The sequence below is a fragment of the Trichomonascus vanleenenianus genome, assembly GCF_965637985.1.
Source record: "Trichomonascus vanleenenianus strain CLIB 3782 genome assembly, contig: TRVA0_042S, whole genome shotgun sequence".
NCBI lineage: Eukaryota > Fungi > Ascomycota > Dipodascomycetes > Dipodascales > Trichomonascaceae > Blastobotrys > Blastobotrys vanleenenianus.
Genome location: NW_027481845.1, coordinates 90201 through 109505, shown reverse-complemented (window position 1 = coordinate 109505; position 19305 = coordinate 90201). Strand labels below are relative to the sequence as shown.

Genomic DNA, 19305 nt, shown 5'->3' with positions numbered 1-19305 from the left:
GACGACGTTGGGTGAAACATGAGATCATCAAATATCATGCTCACGAGAAGGTCAGCACGCCTGGCCAAACGGATCAAGGTCGAGTACGACGAGCCGGTCCTCAAACATGAGGAAACGGAGAGCATTCCGGAGTGCGATAAGGAGAATCTAATAAAAAAGGAGGATGGTGGAAAAGTGGCAGCCATAAAAGAGTTAAAACTGGCTAAAGTGCAATATGAAAGCGGCACTAAACTCGATAAACCAAACCCTCACGTCGCCTTCCCAGACGTCTCTAACTACCCAGTGGAGCCTAATGCCCCCCAAAACTGGGTGGACATCCTGACAAGAGTGCGGAGCTCGCGCCTGAGAGTGCTGGCCGCCGTTGACACCATGGGATGCGAGCGCCTGCCCGTCAAAACCGAGTCCCCAGAGACTTTCCGGTACCAGTTACTAGTAGCTCTCATGTTGAGTGCGCAGACAAAAGACGAGGTCAACGCGTTTGTCATGAACCGGCTTCGCACAGAGCTGCCCAAGGGACTCACGGTAGAGTCAATCAGGGAGACCGACGAAGCGACTCTCGACACACTCATCTTCAAAGTCGGGTTCCACTCGCGAAAGGCAAAATACATCAAGCAGACTACAGAGATCCTCCATGAAAAGTATGGCGGAGACGTCCCTCCTACAATTGAAGAGATGATCGCTTTGCCCGGGGTAGGCCCGAAAATGGCCCATCTGCTGATGCACAGGGCGTGGAACCGTGCCGACGGTATAGGAGTGGATGTCCATGTCAATAGGCTTGCAAGACTATGGAAGTGGACCAATCCAAACCGCAAGACAAAGGGGGCCTCCTCAGGGCCGGAACAAACGCGGGTTCAGATGGAAGAATGGTTGCCCAAGGAGCTGTGGGTCGAGATCAACCCGCTCTTAGTAGGATTCGGACAGTCCATCTGTGTGCCTCGTTTCCCTCGGTGCGAAGACTGCGATCTCAGCAGGACCGGCCTGTGTCCTGGAGATAAGTACAAGTACAAGCGCTCTCCGCGCTAGCCCATCCTCCGCGAAGCGGAGCCCCCAGGGGGATCTGGGGGGACTGGTCCCCCCATGAATACACTGCTTTCAATTGACTTGGGGGCCAGCCCCCAAACCCCCGTAGCTCCGCTTCGCGGAGGAGTCAGCGATTCTCCGCGCAGCGGAGCCCCCAGGGGGGTTTGGGGGGACTGGTCCCCCCATTAACAGTGGAATGTATTCGAGGGCCAGCCCTCGAGCTCCCGTAGCTCTGCTTCGCAGAGGTCTTAGGATTATTATTCAATTACAACTCTTCCGCGGAGCCCCCGGAGAAGGAGAAAGGGCAGCTCTGCTTCGCAGAGTTATCTCTAGAGGTTCAATTGTTTATTAAATGATATATATTACTTTCAGCAATGTGGTATTAAAAATTAAGGCAAACGATTGTCGAGCGAAAAAAGTATTAGGTTTAGACCTGGTTCTCAGCCGGGGTCACAATGGGTGGAGCGACGGCTGGTACTGGCTGACTAACTGGCTCGACGGCAGGAGCAGGAGCAGCAACTGGTTCGGTGATTGGAGCAGACACTGGTTGGTCTCGGTGGGTATCAAACGACATGCCGTTCTTCTCGTGGAAAAGAGCCCGCTCGTGGTGGATGACGCCAAGTTCGGCAAAGTCGACGTTTCGAGTGGTGAACAGGAAGACGAAGTTAATGACGACGAACACAAAGACATCGAGGATACCGTAGAAAATGAACTCGGAATCGGGCGAGATGACGTTGCCGCCATCAGCCAGAGCCCAGGCAATTGGGTAAATGAACAGGAAGAACACGAGACTCGCGGAGCCAATGTGGTAGCCGAGGTAGTTATTGCCGGTTCCAACGCTCTTTCGGAAGGTGAAGAGCAGCTGATAAAAGACCAACAGCAAAGCGGAGACACCAAACACAAAGTAACCCCACTTGTACGAGGAGTGAATGAGGGCGCCAATGAGAATGCTAATGACAAACGCTTCCTGGCACAGAATGGTGAAGAAGGTATTAGTGATGGAGGCACCCGCTAGAACAGCAATGTTGAGAATGACAGGAGGGAACGCCAGGAACCACCCCACGTACCGAGCGTAGAAGATCTGGCGGATACCGGGGGTAGCCAGCGAGGGGCTGACGCTCTGGTGGTTGAATTGAGCCTGAATACCGGTCCAACCAAGGTCAGAAGCCATGGTGTAGTAGGCGATGGAAATGACAAATGTCGAAAAGACAGCGTTGAAGAAGAAGAGTCGTTCATTGGTCGGTCGCAGCGCGTACGCCCCGGCGGTGAACAGCAGAGTCACCAGCACAAAGAGCGAGAAGGCCGCCCAGTACCAATCGGACCCGTGCTGGGTGATGTGGATGTCCAACCCAGTAGGGGGGTTTTCGAACAGAGCTTGATTGCCAGCCATTGTCGTATTAATTGATGGTGTTGATTTCGATTTGGTTCAATTGATTTTGTATGGTTGTTCAGGGAATTGTTGTACTCAATGGATGTTGATGATAAACAAGACTTGTTTCCAAGTGCAAATCGGAGGGGTTTATATACTCCTCTGCTAGACGCTGGGCCTTAGAGCTAGACGCCGGAAGCCAGTCTTTCTAGACCTTTGGATCAAATGGATTAGGGCATGGGTTGGTTGCTTTTTGTTATTCCGGGGCGGGATGATGACAGGTACCACCGGAGCGGGTGCAGGGGAGCTTTTTTTCATGCAATGCGCGGCGGAAAAAAAGCTCCAGCCAAAACGCGATGACCAATTTTCACTGCGGGCTCATTTGTGGCAATTGTTGGATGCTGCTTGCCAGTAGAGGCAGAAAGCTTTTGGGGGAGTTTTTTTTTCAATCCCTTTTGTTATGTTTATCCCACCTTCTTTGGCGGAGTTAATATTGGTCCTGTTTTGAAAAGAAAGGCACCGTGCGCAAAACCAGGTCGGGGATACCGTGAGCCGCACGGCTGACGGAAAAGAGGGACTACATACGCATGTCTCGCATTTCGGATGCGGCGGGCACGGATGATGTGCACATGATCGCGCGGGTGTGCTGATAATCCTGCCCAAGCCCCAGGGTGTACACCCACCAAATGTCCCGATCCGAACGTGAATCATCAGCAAACATCACTCTACTTTTTTGAAGCACAAAAGACCACACGGGGGCATGCCAAATATCGGAATTGAATTATGACAAAAAAATAACCGTATTACTAATATGTACTAAGGACGAAAGGAAAGCAAAGCCGCAAAGGAGGGTTCGGTCCACGATCCGAGAAATAATAGAGGAGAGGGGAGAGAGGGATCAGGAGACAGGATGATGATCTTGTTCGTTACGCGTCGATAATTCTGGCAAGGGTATGCCCCAATTCACTGGTTAGGCGGGTAGAGAAAAAAAATTTTTAGACAGGCAATCAGCTACGCGACGGATTATCACCTGGGCACTCTCCACTGGGGGGCTACTGGTAAGAGAAGCTAAAGAGAGAGAGAAAAAAGAAGAGGGGGTTCTCCACCGCTGGACAGAGCAATCTTCCTTACCCCAAGGGATCAGATACACGACTGACTGATCAGTTGAACCCTGCCCCTCAGTTTTTCCGAGCGGTCCGCGACATTACTAAAAGGCCTGGTCGGCGAGCACGCCAACCATTACGAGCCATTGTTAACGGTAGCGTTTCTACAAAATGTCAAACAGACCATATATCAATTACATTTTCGATCATCGGACATTGTATCTGTAGTCTACTTGGCAGGTGCTGCATATATGCAATGGACTTACCACGGGATGGAGACATAAATTCAAGTGTATTGTAGAAAGCAAGGCTTGCTTGTAATAACAGTAGTATGCCTTAAAAGGTGAATACAAATCGTTTTACTAAAGGGGGTTCAATTGATAATTAATTGCGCGAGTTACGTATCAGTATCACAACAGATGTAGCTAGTATTGTCATAGGATTCAAGCGAGGATCAATGCTCAAATAGTACTGATTGGCTGCTGTGCGTCCCAGGTACACTCACTCTCTTATTGTTCAGGATCTCTTGTAATGTATTAACTCCTGAAGATTTATTTCTCTCACTCCAGACCTTAACTCCTGGGAACCTTTCCTTTGGACTTCCTTGATCCTTGTCTATTCTACAACTACCATGGATGAATACCTAGGGGGACCAGCCTCCCCCACCAGAGTTCCCCTGGGGTGACGCTTGGCGTCGAATTCTACGTAGCTCAGGTAGCTACCAGCACCTTGGCGTAACTGATGCACCGTGCCAGTATGGCGGTCATTTTATTCAATTGATATGCATTGCGTCATGTAGAGCAGTCGCAGGTGTTAATATTTCGAACATGCATTTTTTTTTTCGCATACCTCCATCATCACCCGACACTCACAGGAAAAACACTGGAAACCAACAACAAGAACACCCACCGTCGTAGTCGACTATTTTGCACTGGAGTTAAAGACAGTCGGGGTCCCAAGTCTCACCAGTGCTAGGTGAACCAAGGCGTATCTAAATGGTTCATAAACTGGCACAAAGGAGCGATCAAACCATTTCTTCGTTGACTTCCAATCGACGTGATCCTCCTCCTTCTCAACAGCATCTGCTCCATATGCTTCCAATGGGATACGAATAAAACGAATTCGGACAGGATCGGGCATCAGCTGGTCCGAATATGCCCATACCCGAACATAAACCGAATATACCCATATTCGGACATAAGTCGGATATGGCCATATTCCGACATCTATTATTCCAGACCGTACTTCCTACAACGCGGTTCAACGGGCTGCTGATGATCCCACTCTCCAGTGGATCGGAAACGCTTATCCATCGGGATCTAAAGGTGCCGGCCGTCAATCCCTGGAATACAATCACGATCCTAAGATATACCCTCCTGTTTCCTCTTGTCACTCCCAAACCGACATCTAGTATGGGAGTTTGGGGGCAGAGCCCCCTACTTCGGGAGCTCGAGGGCTGGCCCTCGAATAACATACCTCTCTCGAGTGTAATTGGGGGGACCAGTCCCCCCAAACCCCCCTAGGGCTCCGCTTCGCGGAGATCTGGTTGACGGGGGTTTGGGGGCAGAGCCCCCAGTTACGGGAGCTCGAGGGCTGGCCCTCGAATAACACTCAAGAGTGAACAATGGGGGGACCAGTCCCCCCAAACCCCCCTGGGGCTCCGCTTCGCGGAGATTCGCACTTTGATGGTGGATGAGGGTTTTAATCAATGTTGAAGCCGACGGAATTGGACCACCGACCCAACGGGTAGAGTTTAAAGTACAGCCGCAACAGACGTACGGCGCAGGAGACCCCCATCAAAACGGCTGCCCCCCTCAAAATGGTGGAGCATCTCTGTTTTGAAAAAATAACCAAAAAACGATGCTCGACAAGATCGAAGATACTATTGGCGGGGGCTACACGATCTCGCCGGTCGTCGAGGCCCCGGAGATCCCCCAGCTTGAGTTCTCCAACGCTGGGCACGGGTTCCTCAAGCAGAGCGCCCTCGAGACCGACTACGACTCGTTCCGGTACCTCGAGTGCGACTTTGGTCTCGACAAGCCCAGCTGGACCGATTTCAAAGAGGAGTTTGAGAAGCTCGTCGCCTCGGCCGATGCCAATACCCGGTACAAGGTGCTCTTCCTCGCCAGACACGGCCAGGGCTGGCACAACTATACCATCGAGAAGTACTCGGAGCCATACTGGGACGAGCACCTGTGCATGCTCTATGGAAACGATGAGATCACTTGGGTAGGTTTGCCAAAGTTTTCTTCTTTGGGGGTAGCTAACTGTTTTTTGTAGGGTCCAGATCCCGAGCTGACCGAGCTTGGTGTCAACCAGGCCAAGGCTAACAATCGGGAGTGGAAGAACCAGGTCACCAAGGGCGTTCCGCTGCCCCAGGCCTTTTACGTTTCTCCATTTACGCGATCTATCGATACCATGCTCCACACTTGGGATGGCATCATGCTCAACATTGAGGAACCGCAGGTTGCTCCACCGCTTGTCCTCGAGGATCTGCGAGAAGACATTGGTATCCACACCTGCGACGAGCGGAACACGCGGTCGTACATCGCGAAGAAGTATCCTCATCTAGTCATTGAGAAGGGTCTCACCGAGACGGACGAGCTGCACAGCCCTCACGTACGAGAGACTTTGGAGCAGCATAACGTGCGAACGCGACGGTTCCTCAACCGGCTCTTTGCCTGGGACTGGGACACGCCAAACCCGCACCTCTACGTGTCGGTTACTTCGCACTCTGGTACTAACATCTCTTTCCTAGATGTTATTGGCCACAGACCATTCCCATTGGAGACCGGCGGCATGATCCCTGTCGTTGTCAAGGCTACCAAGCCCTCTTTGTAAACCAGCTCTTAGCATAGAATATATATTGGGGGGAAGTAAGTATGGCTATATCGTATTTACGCCCAGACGGCAGAGCTATCAACGCCTTTGGCCTTGCCCTCTTGATAGGTGTTGCTCAAAGAGCGATACTTGTCCTTAATCTCCGCAATTCGCTGCTCGAGAGGCCCCTTAGAAGCACAGGTGTCCACGATCTCGGCAACGGAGCGGGAAGTGAAGAACTTATTGTCCCGGTTGTACAATGGCCGGGCCTTCAAAGTCTCCTCGGTGTCGCCTGGCGCCTTGACCCGGTAGACTTCCTCCAAAATTTGAATATCATATGGAATGGCAAACTCATCCCGCGAATCCTGGTATGTGAACAGGTAGTAGAACTCGTTAAAGCCGGCCCAGGTGATGGCGCTCAGGCATAGCGAGCACGGCTCATGGGTGGCATAAAACACGCAATCCTTTGGGTCGGGCCGGGATTCCTTCGGGATTTGGGTGAAAAATTCCTGAATGCAATTGGTCTCCCCATGTAGCAATGGCGATACTCTCTCGTTGTTGGTCGATACGTGGACCGGTTCCAGGGTGTCTTTTTTGAAGATAGCCGCCCCGAAAAGCTTCGATCCGGAAGACACTCCCTTGGCAGTTAGGGGCATGATCTTCTCGACAGTAGTGTCAAGAAGCGTCTTGACCAGGTCTTCTGGGTTGTGCTTGGATTTCACAAATGTCATCTTTTGTTGTCTTCCATGGTTTGTATCATTATACGCTATATATATAGTGTGGCATATCGACACGGGCGTATCCGACGTATGCGCCCCGTATGCGAGTCCCCCGCAAATGATTCATTAACCAGGCATGACAAGACGCAGGACTCGACGTAAAGCATCTCCACCATTAACGTATCCGACGGATGCACCTCGTATGTTAGTCCTCACCAATGATTGCTTATCCAGGCACTACAAGAAGCTAAGTAAGATGCGCAACGACAGACGACATACCCGTTGGCTGTTTAAAGTAACGTTGGAGAATGTTATATCCTTTGCAAGTTTGCGAAAACGCAAACAAGCTAGTCTCATTAGCCTAATGGAAATTCATGGTTTAAAAGATTGAGTCGTGTAATGAGCACTCTTTTTGGGCAATGGCAAAGGTAGAGCGTGCGTTTAGCTTTTGCGAACCTAAATGATAATAATCTACCAAAGCAAGCCTCTTCTTTATTTGCTACTTTTTGTTCTCCTCAGCGACCAGTAAAATCAATATATACACCATGGCTAGCTATTGCTATCTCAGTCCTGCTCTTAGCACTCCAAATCCACCGGGTCCGTACTCTATGGAACTAGAATCGGAAATGTCCACCTCGTTTTCCGCGTCCTCGTCTGCCAATGGACAGAAACGCAAAGACCATCCGTCAACCGATGACCGGGCATTCAAAAGGCCCTTGTCCTGGCCAATAAATCCCAGTGACCAGGACGAAGAATCAATTGCAGATGACAATACCGCGCTTGCATCTGTACAATCGCTCACAGCATCAGAATACTTTGCCGAATTACAAAGCGAAGTGACTAATGACCTCGACGCTACTATGAGCGAGTTTGCGTGCCACTACTATCGGCTCATGAATCAACTGGCTGCACAGGCTGAAAAGAGGTATAAGATCTCGAGCACATTGTTTCAAGAAGTAGCAGAGCTGGTGCTTGATGAGTTGTGCAAGGATGGACCGAGGTTGCCGATATTCTCAACTCCTGACAGGAAACGAACGTTTGCCGCGAACATTCAAGAGGTATGCGGCAGCAAAGCGCTGATAAAAGAATATCTTGCTGAGCATCTTGTGGACCACGACTGCTATCCGTTTTTCATCAATTGCATTCTGCAGGCCACGTTTATTCCAATGGGCCAAGAAAAGGAGAAAATGGTCGCGAGCATTGAGCGACTAGTTAGAAAGCATGGAATGACAAGACCCCTCTCGCTGCAGGAAATTCATCTTGTTGACATATACGGGTTCTATTCGGCATATGTCAACAACAACTATGAAAGCCTTTACTCATGTGGCTCTGAACAGTCCTCCGGCGTGCCTGAGCTTACCTTGAAGGAACTTGACAGCGTCCATCCAAAACAATGGTTTGCAGGACCGACGGACGCGTTTCCCGCTTTAGACCTGGCAAGGTTTCGGTCCTTGTCGAAAAACAAGCAGAACCTGTGGAACTCCATTCTTTGGGCGAGTGTGAACGGAGGAGCAGATTGGTCAAAGTTGGCTCAAGGACGAAGTGATATGCAGGCTGACAAGGCCCTTGGCGACGTTGGAACATTTTATTACTATAGCCCCGTCGAGGAGATTGACATATACAGTCCTGTGTTGAAACGGTCAATCAAAACAGTGCACAGTCGTGAAATTCAAGGATATTGTGGCTGCTGCGATAGCTGGATTGGACAGAACAGCTGGAGAAGTCACATGAGATTTGCCCACGGCGTCATATCAGCAATTCGACAGCGAGTGAGCCCTCCCCGTATCATGGCCGTACGGCGACGGCGCGGCAAGAACGAAGGCACTGTTCAGGACGTTATCGCATACTGTGATCAATGCCAGCAGTGGGTCGATGCCAACATGCCCTCAAATGGGCTTTTTCACCCGTATGAGCAATGGATAAACCATATGGAGACTCACTTGGTGAATGATTTCAAAGTCCCCGACGACCACTCCGCGGCAAGGACGTTCTTGGAAGACTATTATCACCGGCTCGAGCAGCACCGAAACGCCACTAAGACGAAGATTCATTCAATTATTAAGAAATGGTACGACCTCACGCCAGGAGAAGTTAAAACGCCATTTTTCTCTTCTCCTTCGAACTATGCAATTGGCGAAGGGAATCGGCCTTTTTTTGCGGAGCTCGTTCAACAGGCAACGCGGATAAATCAAGATCAGAACCTTGAAATCGCTCTAATGATTAGGAGCGCACAGCAGATCAGAAGCGATCATGACACAATGCTTCGAGTGCATCAATAGATGGCAAAGGTCTTCCTTCAAAAAAAAGTTTTTCTACGAATCATAAAGAGTTTATATATTGATAATGCACGTTAAATAAATCAGCTAAAATCGTTACCAAGGTCCTTCCTCTTTGCAACTCGTCTCTGGTCAAGTGTATATCCGATCCTCATCTCCGTGTATATGAGAGCCATTGACAGGGCGCACAAGCCGCTCATCAAGGTGAAGGCACCTCCCGCACCCAAAGAGCGCACCATTTTGTCGACTGCTGCCAAACCAGCGGCACACATGAGGCACCTTATAAGGTTGAAGCATGCAGTGGAGCTGGCCGATTCCGTAGGAAAGATATCCACCAACAGAGTGCTTACGAGGTTCATTAGAAACACTGCGGAGAAAGACGCGATGCCAGTCATGGCCAACGGAACAACGTACTGGACTTTATACTGGATAGTCCACCCAAAAATGATAGCCGAAAAGCACAATCCTGCAGAGCCGTAGAAAGAGGTGTGGAGACGGGCTCGCTGGATATTGAATTTGGACAAGTCTGGCTCAAAGGACGTGTCAGAGTCAGGGACATTAAATAATGCCCTTTGCTGGGCGGTGAACTTGTTGAGGCTTTTTCGGTATGTCCAGCCCATGATCCTGCCCGACGTGAGACTGCCTACAAGACCACCAATGCCTGATGCCAGATAGGAGCAGCCCACCTGAGCGGTTGAAAAGTGGTACTCCGTGGTGAGCAGTGTGCTCTGGGCGGTGAGTATCATGAACCACACTGTGTAGTGCAATGCTGCTGGCGCAATGATCATAATGACATCGACATGTCTCAACATGCGAATAGCAAGAGTGAGGTCGAGCTTCTGTCTGACGAGAGGAGTTGACAGGTCCTGGCTTCGCACGTGCGGGATGCCTGTTTTCTTGCTCCTAAAGTACACATACGGCGACTTGTTGACAATGCTGGATGGAACGACCGACCCGTCCATGGCGATGTACCGATTGGTTTCGGGCAGGAAAATAAGCAGGACCATCATCATGACGCCTGCAGAAATGCACAGGAACCAAAAGATGGATCTCCAGCCAAGCCCTGCCGAGAGGCCACCGCCAATAATAGGGCCGAATGCATTGCCAATGAGACCGAGTCCTGAGTAAATGCCAATGAACTGGCCTCGTTCTTTCCGCGAAGTGATATCAGACACCACGCCTGACCCAATGGCGACTGTCGTCGCAATGCCAAAGGACTGGACGCATCTGAACACCACGAGCATGGCGTACCATCGCGTCAGAGCTAATGCTATGCAGGATGCAATGTAGACTGTGACGCAGCACAGATACACCGGCCGGCGCCCAATGGCATCCGAGATGGGGCACCAGAACGCCGGGCCCAACCCTTGGAAGATGGAGTACATAGTGATTGTGAGGTTGATGGACTCTGTGCTAGTATGGAAATAGTCCTTGAGCTCGGTGATGACAGGAAGGTAAATGGGAGACGAGATAGTCGAGAATAGCGCGGCAATTGATGCAAGCCATACAATCAGATACTTCTCGCCAGTTGTATAAACCGACCGCGGCGGCATTGCAGGAGGCGGATCATTTGTAAGAATCTCGTTTCCATCCTTGCCGGCTGGAAGCTCTATGGATACAGAACCAACCGACACCGGAGGCTCTACGGGTACAGAACCGACTGAAGCAACTGGTGGCATATCACCCTCTAGAGGTGCAATTGGCAGGGATTGCTCCCCTTCATCTATTTTCGTAGGATCTTGCGTTTCTATAGACATGCCAAGTTCACAGACATAGTCTAACAAGCGTTGTACCTAACGAGCGGCTCTAGCTTTCCAGGCAAGATCAGATCTGCCTAGTCTGTGATTTAAAATTCTGGGGAAGTAGTCCTGCAGGCCTTCCACAGGCGGTGATAACATATTTAAATCCTGGCCCACGTCTCGGCGTCCGAAAACCCCGATGTCGTTTTTCTTTCTGTGCATGTCGTACCTCAACGGCTTTGTGTCTCGGAACCTGGGGGGGAGAGAGCATGTTGAATTGAGAAAGACAATCCTTTATTACAACAAAAGACGACAGTATAATCTTTCCAGTGACGTGAGCTTCTTTCTTAAAGACAATTAGTGATTTCGAAGAAAAAGTACAAGTTCGAAATTGTACCTAATGGTCGTTTTTCCGCATGCAGCGATATCGCTTTGCCGTTTCCGGATCTGCGATCCCGCTGAGTCGTGAAGGGGGAACAAAAAAGTCTCATTCGGTCATTCAATCCCACATAGGTAGAAGTTTTTATTTGTAGTTGAATATATTCTTCTTCCGTTATAACGTATGATGCTTGGATACATTGTGAATGTCCCTGGGACTCATCCATACAGTTTGATACATGTCGAGGTTACATCCTTAGCTCAGCTGTAGTCACGACGGAGCATATACTGGTAGCTCTGCGTCCAGATGACCAATGCAAATGCCGTTATGGGCATACGGCGCTTTCATTACTGCGGTAAATGGCTTCAGTGAGTTCTGCGATATCGGGCTACAGGAAAGCAATGCAGAGCCTCATCATATGTACCAGCTATTCAGTACCGGACTACTTGTGGGGTTGCTTTATTCGAGAGCCGAACGACGTGCTTTTCATTTAGATACATATGAAATGAAAGCGAGTCACTCCTTTCTTACATACGTAGTTAAATACTGTTCGTAGCACTTATTACATGGTCGCAGCGACCGCCAACCCTTATGCTTGTTGACTCATGGAAGACTCGCTTTTACCTGGTGCTTCGTAGGACTGCCATTACGAGTTCATCTCAGAGTGTTATATGGGAAGTTGTAATGATAGTACTGTATTATTATAAGTAACAGTTATACCAGTAATAGATTCTGATAATATTAAAAATACGATCTCGGTCCATTTTCATATAGCACTATAGTTAATGATTCTTGATAGTGTTCTACCTGGTAGTAATTAATGACTGATGTTCAACATATGTACAATGCCATTGACTTCCCACCTTATTTGTCTAATTGAGCTATCGCTTCTCCTCATTCAAGCTTATTGACTCGTCTGTTTTGACATCGAGTCTAATCGATTTTAGCGCAATAAAACGAGGCAAAGCTATGGAACACTACCTATCATTTACGACTTTTTTCGGTCAGCGTCTCTTGCACACAATTGAAATTTTGAGCTATCAAACCCCATACCTACCATGAAAGTAATCAGAAAAATTCCATGCCCCAAAACAATTGCAGGGTTACCCGTCATTTCGTATATATCATATTGCGCTTCGGTAGCCTCAATTTATCAATATAAATATACCGTCTTCGTCAATTCCATCCATTCACAGTCGTGCCATTCTCTTGGAAATCCTGATAAAGGTAAAACGATAAAAAGAATGGAAAACATTGATTTCATCACCCGCCTTCCCATTGAAATCAGCAATCAGATCCTTGGCTACCTCAGCCTCGCAGCGTGGCGAAAGCTAAGACTCGTGTCCCGACAATGGAACGACAGACCTTCAACCTGGGCATTGAGTGCTACGAGAATAAGACCCTCGAGGCTTGTTACGCTTAGGGCGATTGAACTGGTTTACTCGTTCAGTGCGATTGAATTGGATCAGGGACTGAATTGGTTCACTCATTAAGTGCCAACCATTGGCCTGGCAAAAGGTAGCAATCGTTCCAGGCCGTAGCACGGAGAGATTCTTCACCGACCCGCTACAGAATGGCTCTGAGTTTTTCCCGAATTGGGCAACCACACTGACCTCGAGAAATCGGCTACCGTGATAAGCTACCAACAGCTCCAAGAGCTGGCACCAAATCAGCAGTTCCAAAATGCCGTTGCGAATTACACCACGGAGCTGAGCGTACACTACCGGTACACTAAAGTCCACGAATCGGCAACTGAACAGAATGTGGACGCCTTTGAGACCATCCCCGTGCTGTTCAAGCGCATCACCACGGTCAGGGTGAGCTACAACCTCAGCGTGCGCGACGAAATGTTTCTGGCATTCCAGCGAATGTTGGACAAATGGAAACCCACTGTCGAGTTTTACCTGGGGGTCAACACACACGAGGTTAAAGGAGATAAAGGCTACATTGACATCGAGGGCATGAATATCAGAGAGCTGTACGTGTCCAGGCGTGGCGAATATGATTTGCATGACTATGACTCGGATGAAGAGGGCGACAATGGCCTGCACATTTGGCTTGACGACGGCACCGCGGAATTTGCAGGGCGTGTGGAGCTTATTCTGTCTTTTGGCGAGACAGGCCGGGCTCTCCCTATGCCGCTCTCAAGAACGCAGGGCAAAGCCCCAATTGAATGGCGAGACCTGGCCTGCGTGAGCAAGGACCTCACTCGGCTCTCCATAAGCGCCGACTGTAACGCCTTCGAATCGCTCTCGGTACCCGACACCGTTAAGCACCTCCATGTTAGCAATTTCAAAGTAACCAATTTTGCTCGGTCAAAGCTTATGGTGTCTCGCACAGTGGAATACCTCTACGTGACCGACTATTGTGATTTCGTCCGGAAGCGTGCGCCGTCGGTTCTTGCCTGGTTCGAACTCAAGCAGGCCACCCAGCTCAAAACTCTCCAGTATGGAGGGCCCGAGATCCCAACCGACCTAGAGAAAGCCGTTCTCGAAGTTGAGGGCTCACTGGAATCGCTCTCTGTTCAATACCTCAAGGAGGTGTCTAATGGCACTGCCAAGTTTAGGCCGCTAGCTTCTAAGGGCCTTGGTATCAAGCAATTGCAAGTGAGAATTGCCCACTTTAACCTAGAAAAAGACGACTACGAAAGCTATATCGGTACATACCCTGAGTTGGATCGGCTCAATCTGGACTTGATTCCTTTCGGTACTACTGCTAGTCCGGACGACCGCAGGTTTATCAAGACCCTGCTTGCCAGGTTCCTCCGCGGGTGCCCAAAGCTGTCTCGCCTGCAACTAAGCTCCAGTCAGAGGCTCGATAGTGCTCAGGAACGGATATCATGGGTCAGTCCTTGCAAGTTTGGAGGATATATAGTCCACGAGATCGACCTCGCCAAGTTCAAAGCCACGATTTTGTAACAGATTGAACAGAAGCTACGCTGGTAGAGCTTATTGTATACTTGGTAGCTATAACTCTGAAGGGGAGGGGTTAATCAGCACCTTGATATTTAAAGGCCTAAAACAATCCCACAGGTTAGATTTTTAGGGAGCACCTCAATTAATGGTACCACTTTAATAGCGGAATCAATGGTCATTTTGGGCAATTTTTTATACACTACTCCTTTATACTATCTTGGGTACATTTTTGACATGCTAGGTATGTTACTGGCTCTAAATGATGTCCTGTCTACCACATGTATACACGACGTTTGCAACCCAATTGGGATAGATTACCTGCCCAAAAGTCATACTTGGACTGCATTATCTTCTATTTCAACTACCGTATACCTAGAGATATACAATGAGCAGAGTATACACGTACCCGGTAGATGAGGGAGCCCCATGGAAAAGTCAGAGAATCAAAGAGTCCATAACATGAAACACCAGCGAAAATTAAATAACTACAGTACCGGTACCATTTGTAAATACCCAGATTCAAGTACCGATTTATGGCATTAAAGTACTAGTAATATAATAGATTATATCGAGAAAACATGCTGGGGTAGATTGAGTCTCGTTACATGGGACCCACCACCTATAGGAAAGGGCTGACTTTGAGTCATCATAGTCACCCCCCCCCTCCTTTCAGTTGCAGGAGGGCTCTACCTACATGAGCCAAACCCCGAGTGCAGCCTTGCGAAGGGTCCCTCAAGCAAGCAATTACGTACGTAGAATGACGCGGACTCTTTTTTTTTTCTCCATTCTATATATACACAAATCGTAGAAACCCGTAAATGAAAAAAAATTACTCTCGGTTAGCGAGCTTCTCAGTCTTGGAAAGAGACTCGACGGTTCGGCCAACCATGGCTGGCCCCAGGTTCGTAGAAACGTCAGCGATGACTTTTGGGTCCTTGAAATGCGTCACAGCCTGCACAATGGCCTTGGCCCGCTTCTCAGGCTCATGGCCAAGGAAGATGCCGGAACCCACAAAGACACCGTCGACACCCAGCTGCATGCACAGTGCAGCGTCGGCCGGGGTCGCGACGCCTCCAGCAGCGAAATTAACGACCGGGAGACGTCCGAGCTTAGCCACCTGCTTCAACAGGTCGACATTGACCCGGTGCTCCTTCGCGTACGCGTAGAGCTCCTGGTCAGACATGGTACCGGCCTGCTTGATCTGCTGGTTGATGGTTCGGATGTGCTTGACAGCCTCAATGACATCGCCAGTACCGGCCTCGCCCTTGGATCGGATCATGGCAGCACCCTCGTCGAGTCGCCGCAGAGCCTCGCCCAGGTTCTTGGCGCCGCAGACGAATGGCACCTTGAACTCGTGCTTGTAGATCTGATTGTCCTTGTCGGCCGGGGTCAGGACCTCGGACTCGTCGATGTAGTCAACGCCCAGAGCCTCGAGCACCTGGGCCTCGACAAAGTGACCAATTCGGCACTTGGCCATGACAGGAATGGATACAGCCTCCATAATCTCCTTGATGAGCTGGGGGTCGCTCATTCGGGCGACACCGCCTTCGGCTCGGATGTCGGCGGGAACCCGCTCCAGAGCCATGACGGCACAGGCACCAGCCCGCTCAGCAATCTTCGCCTGCTCAGCATTAACGACGCTTTATTTAGTTAGTTAGAATACCAATTATCGAGGGAAATTCATTTAAACATACTCCATGATGACACCTCCCTTGAGCATCTGGGCCAAGCCGGCCTTGGTCTTGAATTCAGCGTCCTTGCTCATTGTTCAATTGGTGCTTCTTTTTTGGTTTGCAATTGGATATGTCAGAGACAATTCGCCCTTTATATACGCGTACTATGTAGGACCGTAGTGTACCGCCAATCAGCTATTGGTCCCCCCGCCGGGGCTGCAGAGTCATTTTCAATCCATCCAACAGGGTCTATAGGAGTTTCAGTTTGGCAAACCCGAGTTATGGAGCAATACCCCACACGCATGTAGGGCGACAGAGCGGTTAGGCGCGCCTACGGCAATAACCGCCCCTTCAATGAAGCGCAATGTTACACTCAGGATCAAATTGGAGTGCCATATGGGGGTGTTTTTGTCGCTAATATCTGTTGACTCGGGATTAAATAATGCCAGGTGATGGGTGATGGGCATCGGTCTATGATGACCCGGGTCGCTCCGCCACGATCCTCTATACGACCCACCCCCGTTAGACATGTACTACATTGTACAGTCTCTGCAAGTTCGAGGGGGGGGGGTTATTTGCGCATGACTATTAGCCAAAGGTCCGAGTATAATGGTAAACCGTGCTCGTACATTTGTCTTATGTCATGGTTAGCCGACTGGAAGACCCTATTGTACTGTAGTACGTTGTACGGGGAAACTAACTATAGAGCTACATATATATATATAGAGGAATCGCATACATTTTTGGCTTTTTGCCATTTTCTCCCTCGGTCGTAGCTCTCTCACTAGCTATATCTAGTGGTATTATCCCCCCCGTATCTTGCGGTATTATCCCCTCTCTACTTGCGGTACTATCTTGCGGTATTATCATGACAAAGACTGTGACTATTGGCGTCCTCGCCCTTCAAGGAGCATTCATAGAGCATATCCAGCTGCTGGAAAAATCGGTGCAGAAAATAAGCCCCGCTCAGCCGGTGGTTGTTCAAGAAGTCAGGACCCAGGAACAGCTAGCGCAGTGTGATGCGCTGGTTGTACCAGGTGGTGAATCGACGACTATGTCGCTCGTAGCCGAGCGAATGGGCATGTTTGAGCCGCTCCGAAAGTTCGTCCACGAGCTCAAGAAACCCGTCTGGGGTACCTGTGCGGGGCTTATCCTACTCTCCAACAATATCAAGACTGACGCCAACGATAAGAAGCGCCAGCCGACTCCAATCGGAGGGCTAGACATTACCGTGCACCGGAACCACTTTGGACGACAGTTGGACTCATTCTGCCAGGACCTGCCGCTGCAATTTATTGGCCCCGAGCCGTTTGAGTGTGTCTTCATTCGGGCACCAGTGGTCGAATCGATTGACCCCACTGTCAAGTCTCCGGCCAAAGTACTCGCTACCGTGCCTGCTAGAGACGGCTCGAGCAACGATCTTATTGTTGCCGTACAGCAGAACAATTGTTTCGGCACAAGCTTCCATCCCGAACTTACTAATGATACCCGGGTCCACGAGTGGTGGATCAACAACTATGTACTATAGGCTGTAAAAGCCATCTTGAGCGATAATTAATTAATTGATAGATGATTTAATAATTGATTGACTATAACGTTACCGGTAATTGGTAATGAGTCAACCTCCTAATGATTGAAGATAGTTGATTCATGAGAACCTAGCACTCAAAGTACCGCCCACTGTTAGTGTCCATGCACCAAGAGTCGTAGTACACCAAATTGACCCCCTCAGACGTCACATTCATTGGCAACCATACGTACTCCGAGGTCGAAAGGAGCGGGTAGTTGTTCCTGTCGCCAAGGTAAATATACGACGTGCCAAACCTGGTGTGAATTGGCAACACGCTGTAAATCTGCGAATTGTAAGTGTTGCTAGAGTCTGGAGCAATTTCGGTCGAGAATCCACCGCTCAATAGGTCAGCGACAGATCGGGCCTGGTTGTACACATTAGGATTGGAAGACCAGCCTGAAGTGTGGCTGACGACAAGGGTGTATAGACCCTTGTTCTTGAACACAGTCGGCGATTCCAGCTGTCCTCGTCCAGTAGCAACATCAGCCACATCAACCGAAAGATAGTCCTCGGAGAGCTTGGAAATCCTCAGAGCGCCATTGGTACCAGTACCATCGGCATTAGATGAGTAGATCAAATACGCACTCCCATCGTCGTCCTCATACACTGTCTGATCCCAGGAATAGGATCCGCCTGGCTTGTAGCATGTTACGAACTCCCATGGCCCAGTGATGTCGTTAGCGGTAGCGACGCCAACCATGGTGACACTGTAGCTGGCGTCGGTTACGTGGGAATAAAGCACATACTTGTGCGTCTTCTTGTTGTAGATGATCTTGGGCCGCTCAAGGACCGCAAAGTTCGTGCAATTGGTCGACGTGTCGTTCCATCCCTTAGAATCAGGGGTCAAGATGTCAGAAACGTACTCAAAGTTCTTTAAGTCCTTGGTAGTGTAGAGTGCAACTGCTTTGAAAGGATCACCGCCAGTGTCGCCACTGAAATCATTGCCATAGGCATAGAATTTGCCATCCTTTCCAGTAAAGATTCCACCTGAGTGGATCTGTACTGGATTACCTTTCGTATCATTGTACTGTCCAACGGTAATCGGACCAAGGATGTGAGCGAGAGCCGAGCTACCAAAGCAAGCAGCAGTGGCCAAAATAGTTGCGAGCTTCATAATTGTTAAGGAGGAAGAGGAGAGGAGTGGTTTAATGATTGCTCTGATTTCCTCGAGAGATCCTTCCCTATTTATAGGACTACCAACACCTCCGAACTTAGCTGATCAATTTACGGGTGGCCCCCCTGCTACAAGTGCGGTGGTTAGAACTACTTTACCGGAAATTGTATGACATGCACCAGCTTTGTCGATAATCTACGGATCGATGCAGCCTCGAGAAAGCCCACCCGACATAAAGTTGTCGTCAACATCTCTCCCCGCCGTAGATCCTGGCGATCACGAAGGCCGGGGCGGTCAAATAAATTGACCGGGAACCGAATAGGAAGATTGATGCAAGCTTACGGTGGAGTTAGCTTGTGCAGTAGACTCAATTGATGCAAAAGATCTTCTACAGACTGCCTTGGATTGTGCGAAAGATCTTCTTCAGATGACCTTACATTGCCGACACGAAGACATACTTGGGCTCCACATAGGAACCCTTGCTCTAGCTAGTCTTAGTATTTTTCAGCAATATTCACTAGGGAAAGATAATTAATGCTACAAAAAATACCCCTGGCAGTAACTCTAGGATAAAGATATCGCAAAGCTTAGTAAATCAGGAACAAACT

The 19305-nt window shown here is 49.4% G+C and overlaps 11 protein-coding genes across 11 annotated transcripts; 6 read left to right on the top strand and 5 right to left on the bottom strand.

Annotated features, from left to right (window-relative positions):
* Positions 1 to 36: 36 nt before the first annotated feature.
* Positions 37 to 1023, top strand: NTG2 (endonuclease III domain-containing protein; the record flags this gene model as incomplete). The annotated part of the gene is made up of 1 exon (XM_076686720.1): positions 37 to 1023. One exon carries the CDS (start codon positions 37 to 39, stop codon positions 1021 to 1023), a length of 987 nt encoding a protein of 328 aa, XP_076539082.1.
* Positions 1024 to 1447: 424 nt separating this feature from the next.
* On the bottom strand, positions 1448 to 2410 carry HSP30 (30 kDa heat shock protein; the record flags this gene model as incomplete). Its single annotated transcript, XM_076686719.1, has 1 exon — positions 1448 to 2410. The coding sequence occupies one exon, from the start codon at positions 2408 to 2410 to the stop codon at positions 1448 to 1450; it is 963 nt and encodes a 320-aa protein (XP_076539081.1).
* A 2942-nt stretch (positions 2411 to 5352) lies between these two features.
* On the top strand, positions 5353 to 6333 carry PMU1 (putative phosphomutase; the record flags this gene model as incomplete). The annotated part of the gene is made up of 2 exons (XM_076686718.1): positions 5353 to 5721; positions 5773 to 6333. 2 exons carry the CDS (start codon positions 5353 to 5355, stop codon positions 6331 to 6333), a joined length of 930 nt encoding a protein of 309 aa, XP_076539080.1.
* A 56-nt stretch (positions 6334 to 6389) lies between these two features.
* TRVA0_042S01024 (uncharacterized protein) lies at positions 6390 to 7043 on the bottom strand (the record flags this gene model as incomplete). Its single annotated transcript, XM_076686717.1, has 1 exon — positions 6390 to 7043. The coding sequence occupies one exon, from the start codon at positions 7041 to 7043 to the stop codon at positions 6390 to 6392; it is 654 nt and encodes a 217-aa protein (XP_076539079.1).
* A 533-nt stretch (positions 7044 to 7576) lies between these two features.
* On the top strand, positions 7577 to 9310 carry TRVA0_042S01002 (uncharacterized protein; the record flags this gene model as incomplete). Its single annotated transcript, XM_076686716.1, has 1 exon — positions 7577 to 9310. One exon carries the CDS (start codon positions 7577 to 7579, stop codon positions 9308 to 9310), a length of 1734 nt encoding a protein of 577 aa, XP_076539078.1.
* An 80-nt stretch (positions 9311 to 9390) lies between these two features.
* On the bottom strand, positions 9391 to 10860 carry QDR2 (quinidine resistance protein 2; the record flags this gene model as incomplete). Its single annotated transcript, XM_076686715.1, has 1 exon — positions 9391 to 10860. One exon carries the CDS (start codon positions 10858 to 10860, stop codon positions 9391 to 9393), a length of 1470 nt encoding a protein of 489 aa, XP_076539077.1.
* A 1623-nt stretch (positions 10861 to 12483) lies between these two features.
* On the top strand, positions 12484 to 12918 carry TRVA0_042S00958 (F-box protein; the record flags this gene model as incomplete). Its single annotated transcript, XM_076686714.1, has 1 exon — positions 12484 to 12918. The coding sequence occupies one exon, from the start codon at positions 12484 to 12486 to the stop codon at positions 12916 to 12918; it is 435 nt and encodes a 144-aa protein (XP_076539076.1).
* A 354-nt stretch (positions 12919 to 13272) lies between these two features.
* Positions 13273 to 14343, top strand: TRVA0_042S00936 (uncharacterized protein; the record flags this gene model as incomplete). Its single annotated transcript, XM_076686713.1, has 1 exon — positions 13273 to 14343. The coding sequence occupies one exon, from the start codon at positions 13273 to 13275 to the stop codon at positions 14341 to 14343; it is 1071 nt and encodes a 356-aa protein (XP_076539075.1).
* An 826-nt stretch (positions 14344 to 15169) lies between these two features.
* SNZ1 (pyridoxal 5'-phosphate synthase subunit PdxS) lies at positions 15170 to 16105 on the bottom strand (the record flags this gene model as incomplete). The annotated part of the gene is made up of 2 exons (XM_076686712.1): positions 15170 to 15980; positions 16035 to 16105. 2 exons carry the CDS (start codon positions 16103 to 16105, stop codon positions 15170 to 15172), a joined length of 882 nt encoding a protein of 293 aa, XP_076539074.1.
* A 776-nt stretch (positions 16106 to 16881) lies between these two features.
* On the top strand, positions 16882 to 17541 carry SNO1 (pyridoxal 5'-phosphate synthase glutaminase subunit PdxT; the record flags this gene model as incomplete). Its single annotated transcript, XM_076686711.1, has 1 exon — positions 16882 to 17541. The coding sequence occupies one exon, from the start codon at positions 16882 to 16884 to the stop codon at positions 17539 to 17541; it is 660 nt and encodes a 219-aa protein (XP_076539073.1).
* A 130-nt stretch (positions 17542 to 17671) lies between these two features.
* TRVA0_042S00870 (uncharacterized protein) lies at positions 17672 to 18697 on the bottom strand (the record flags this gene model as incomplete). Its single annotated transcript, XM_076686710.1, has 1 exon — positions 17672 to 18697. One exon carries the CDS (start codon positions 18695 to 18697, stop codon positions 17672 to 17674), a length of 1026 nt encoding a protein of 341 aa, XP_076539072.1.
* Between the last annotated feature and the right edge of the window lie 608 nt (positions 18698 to 19305).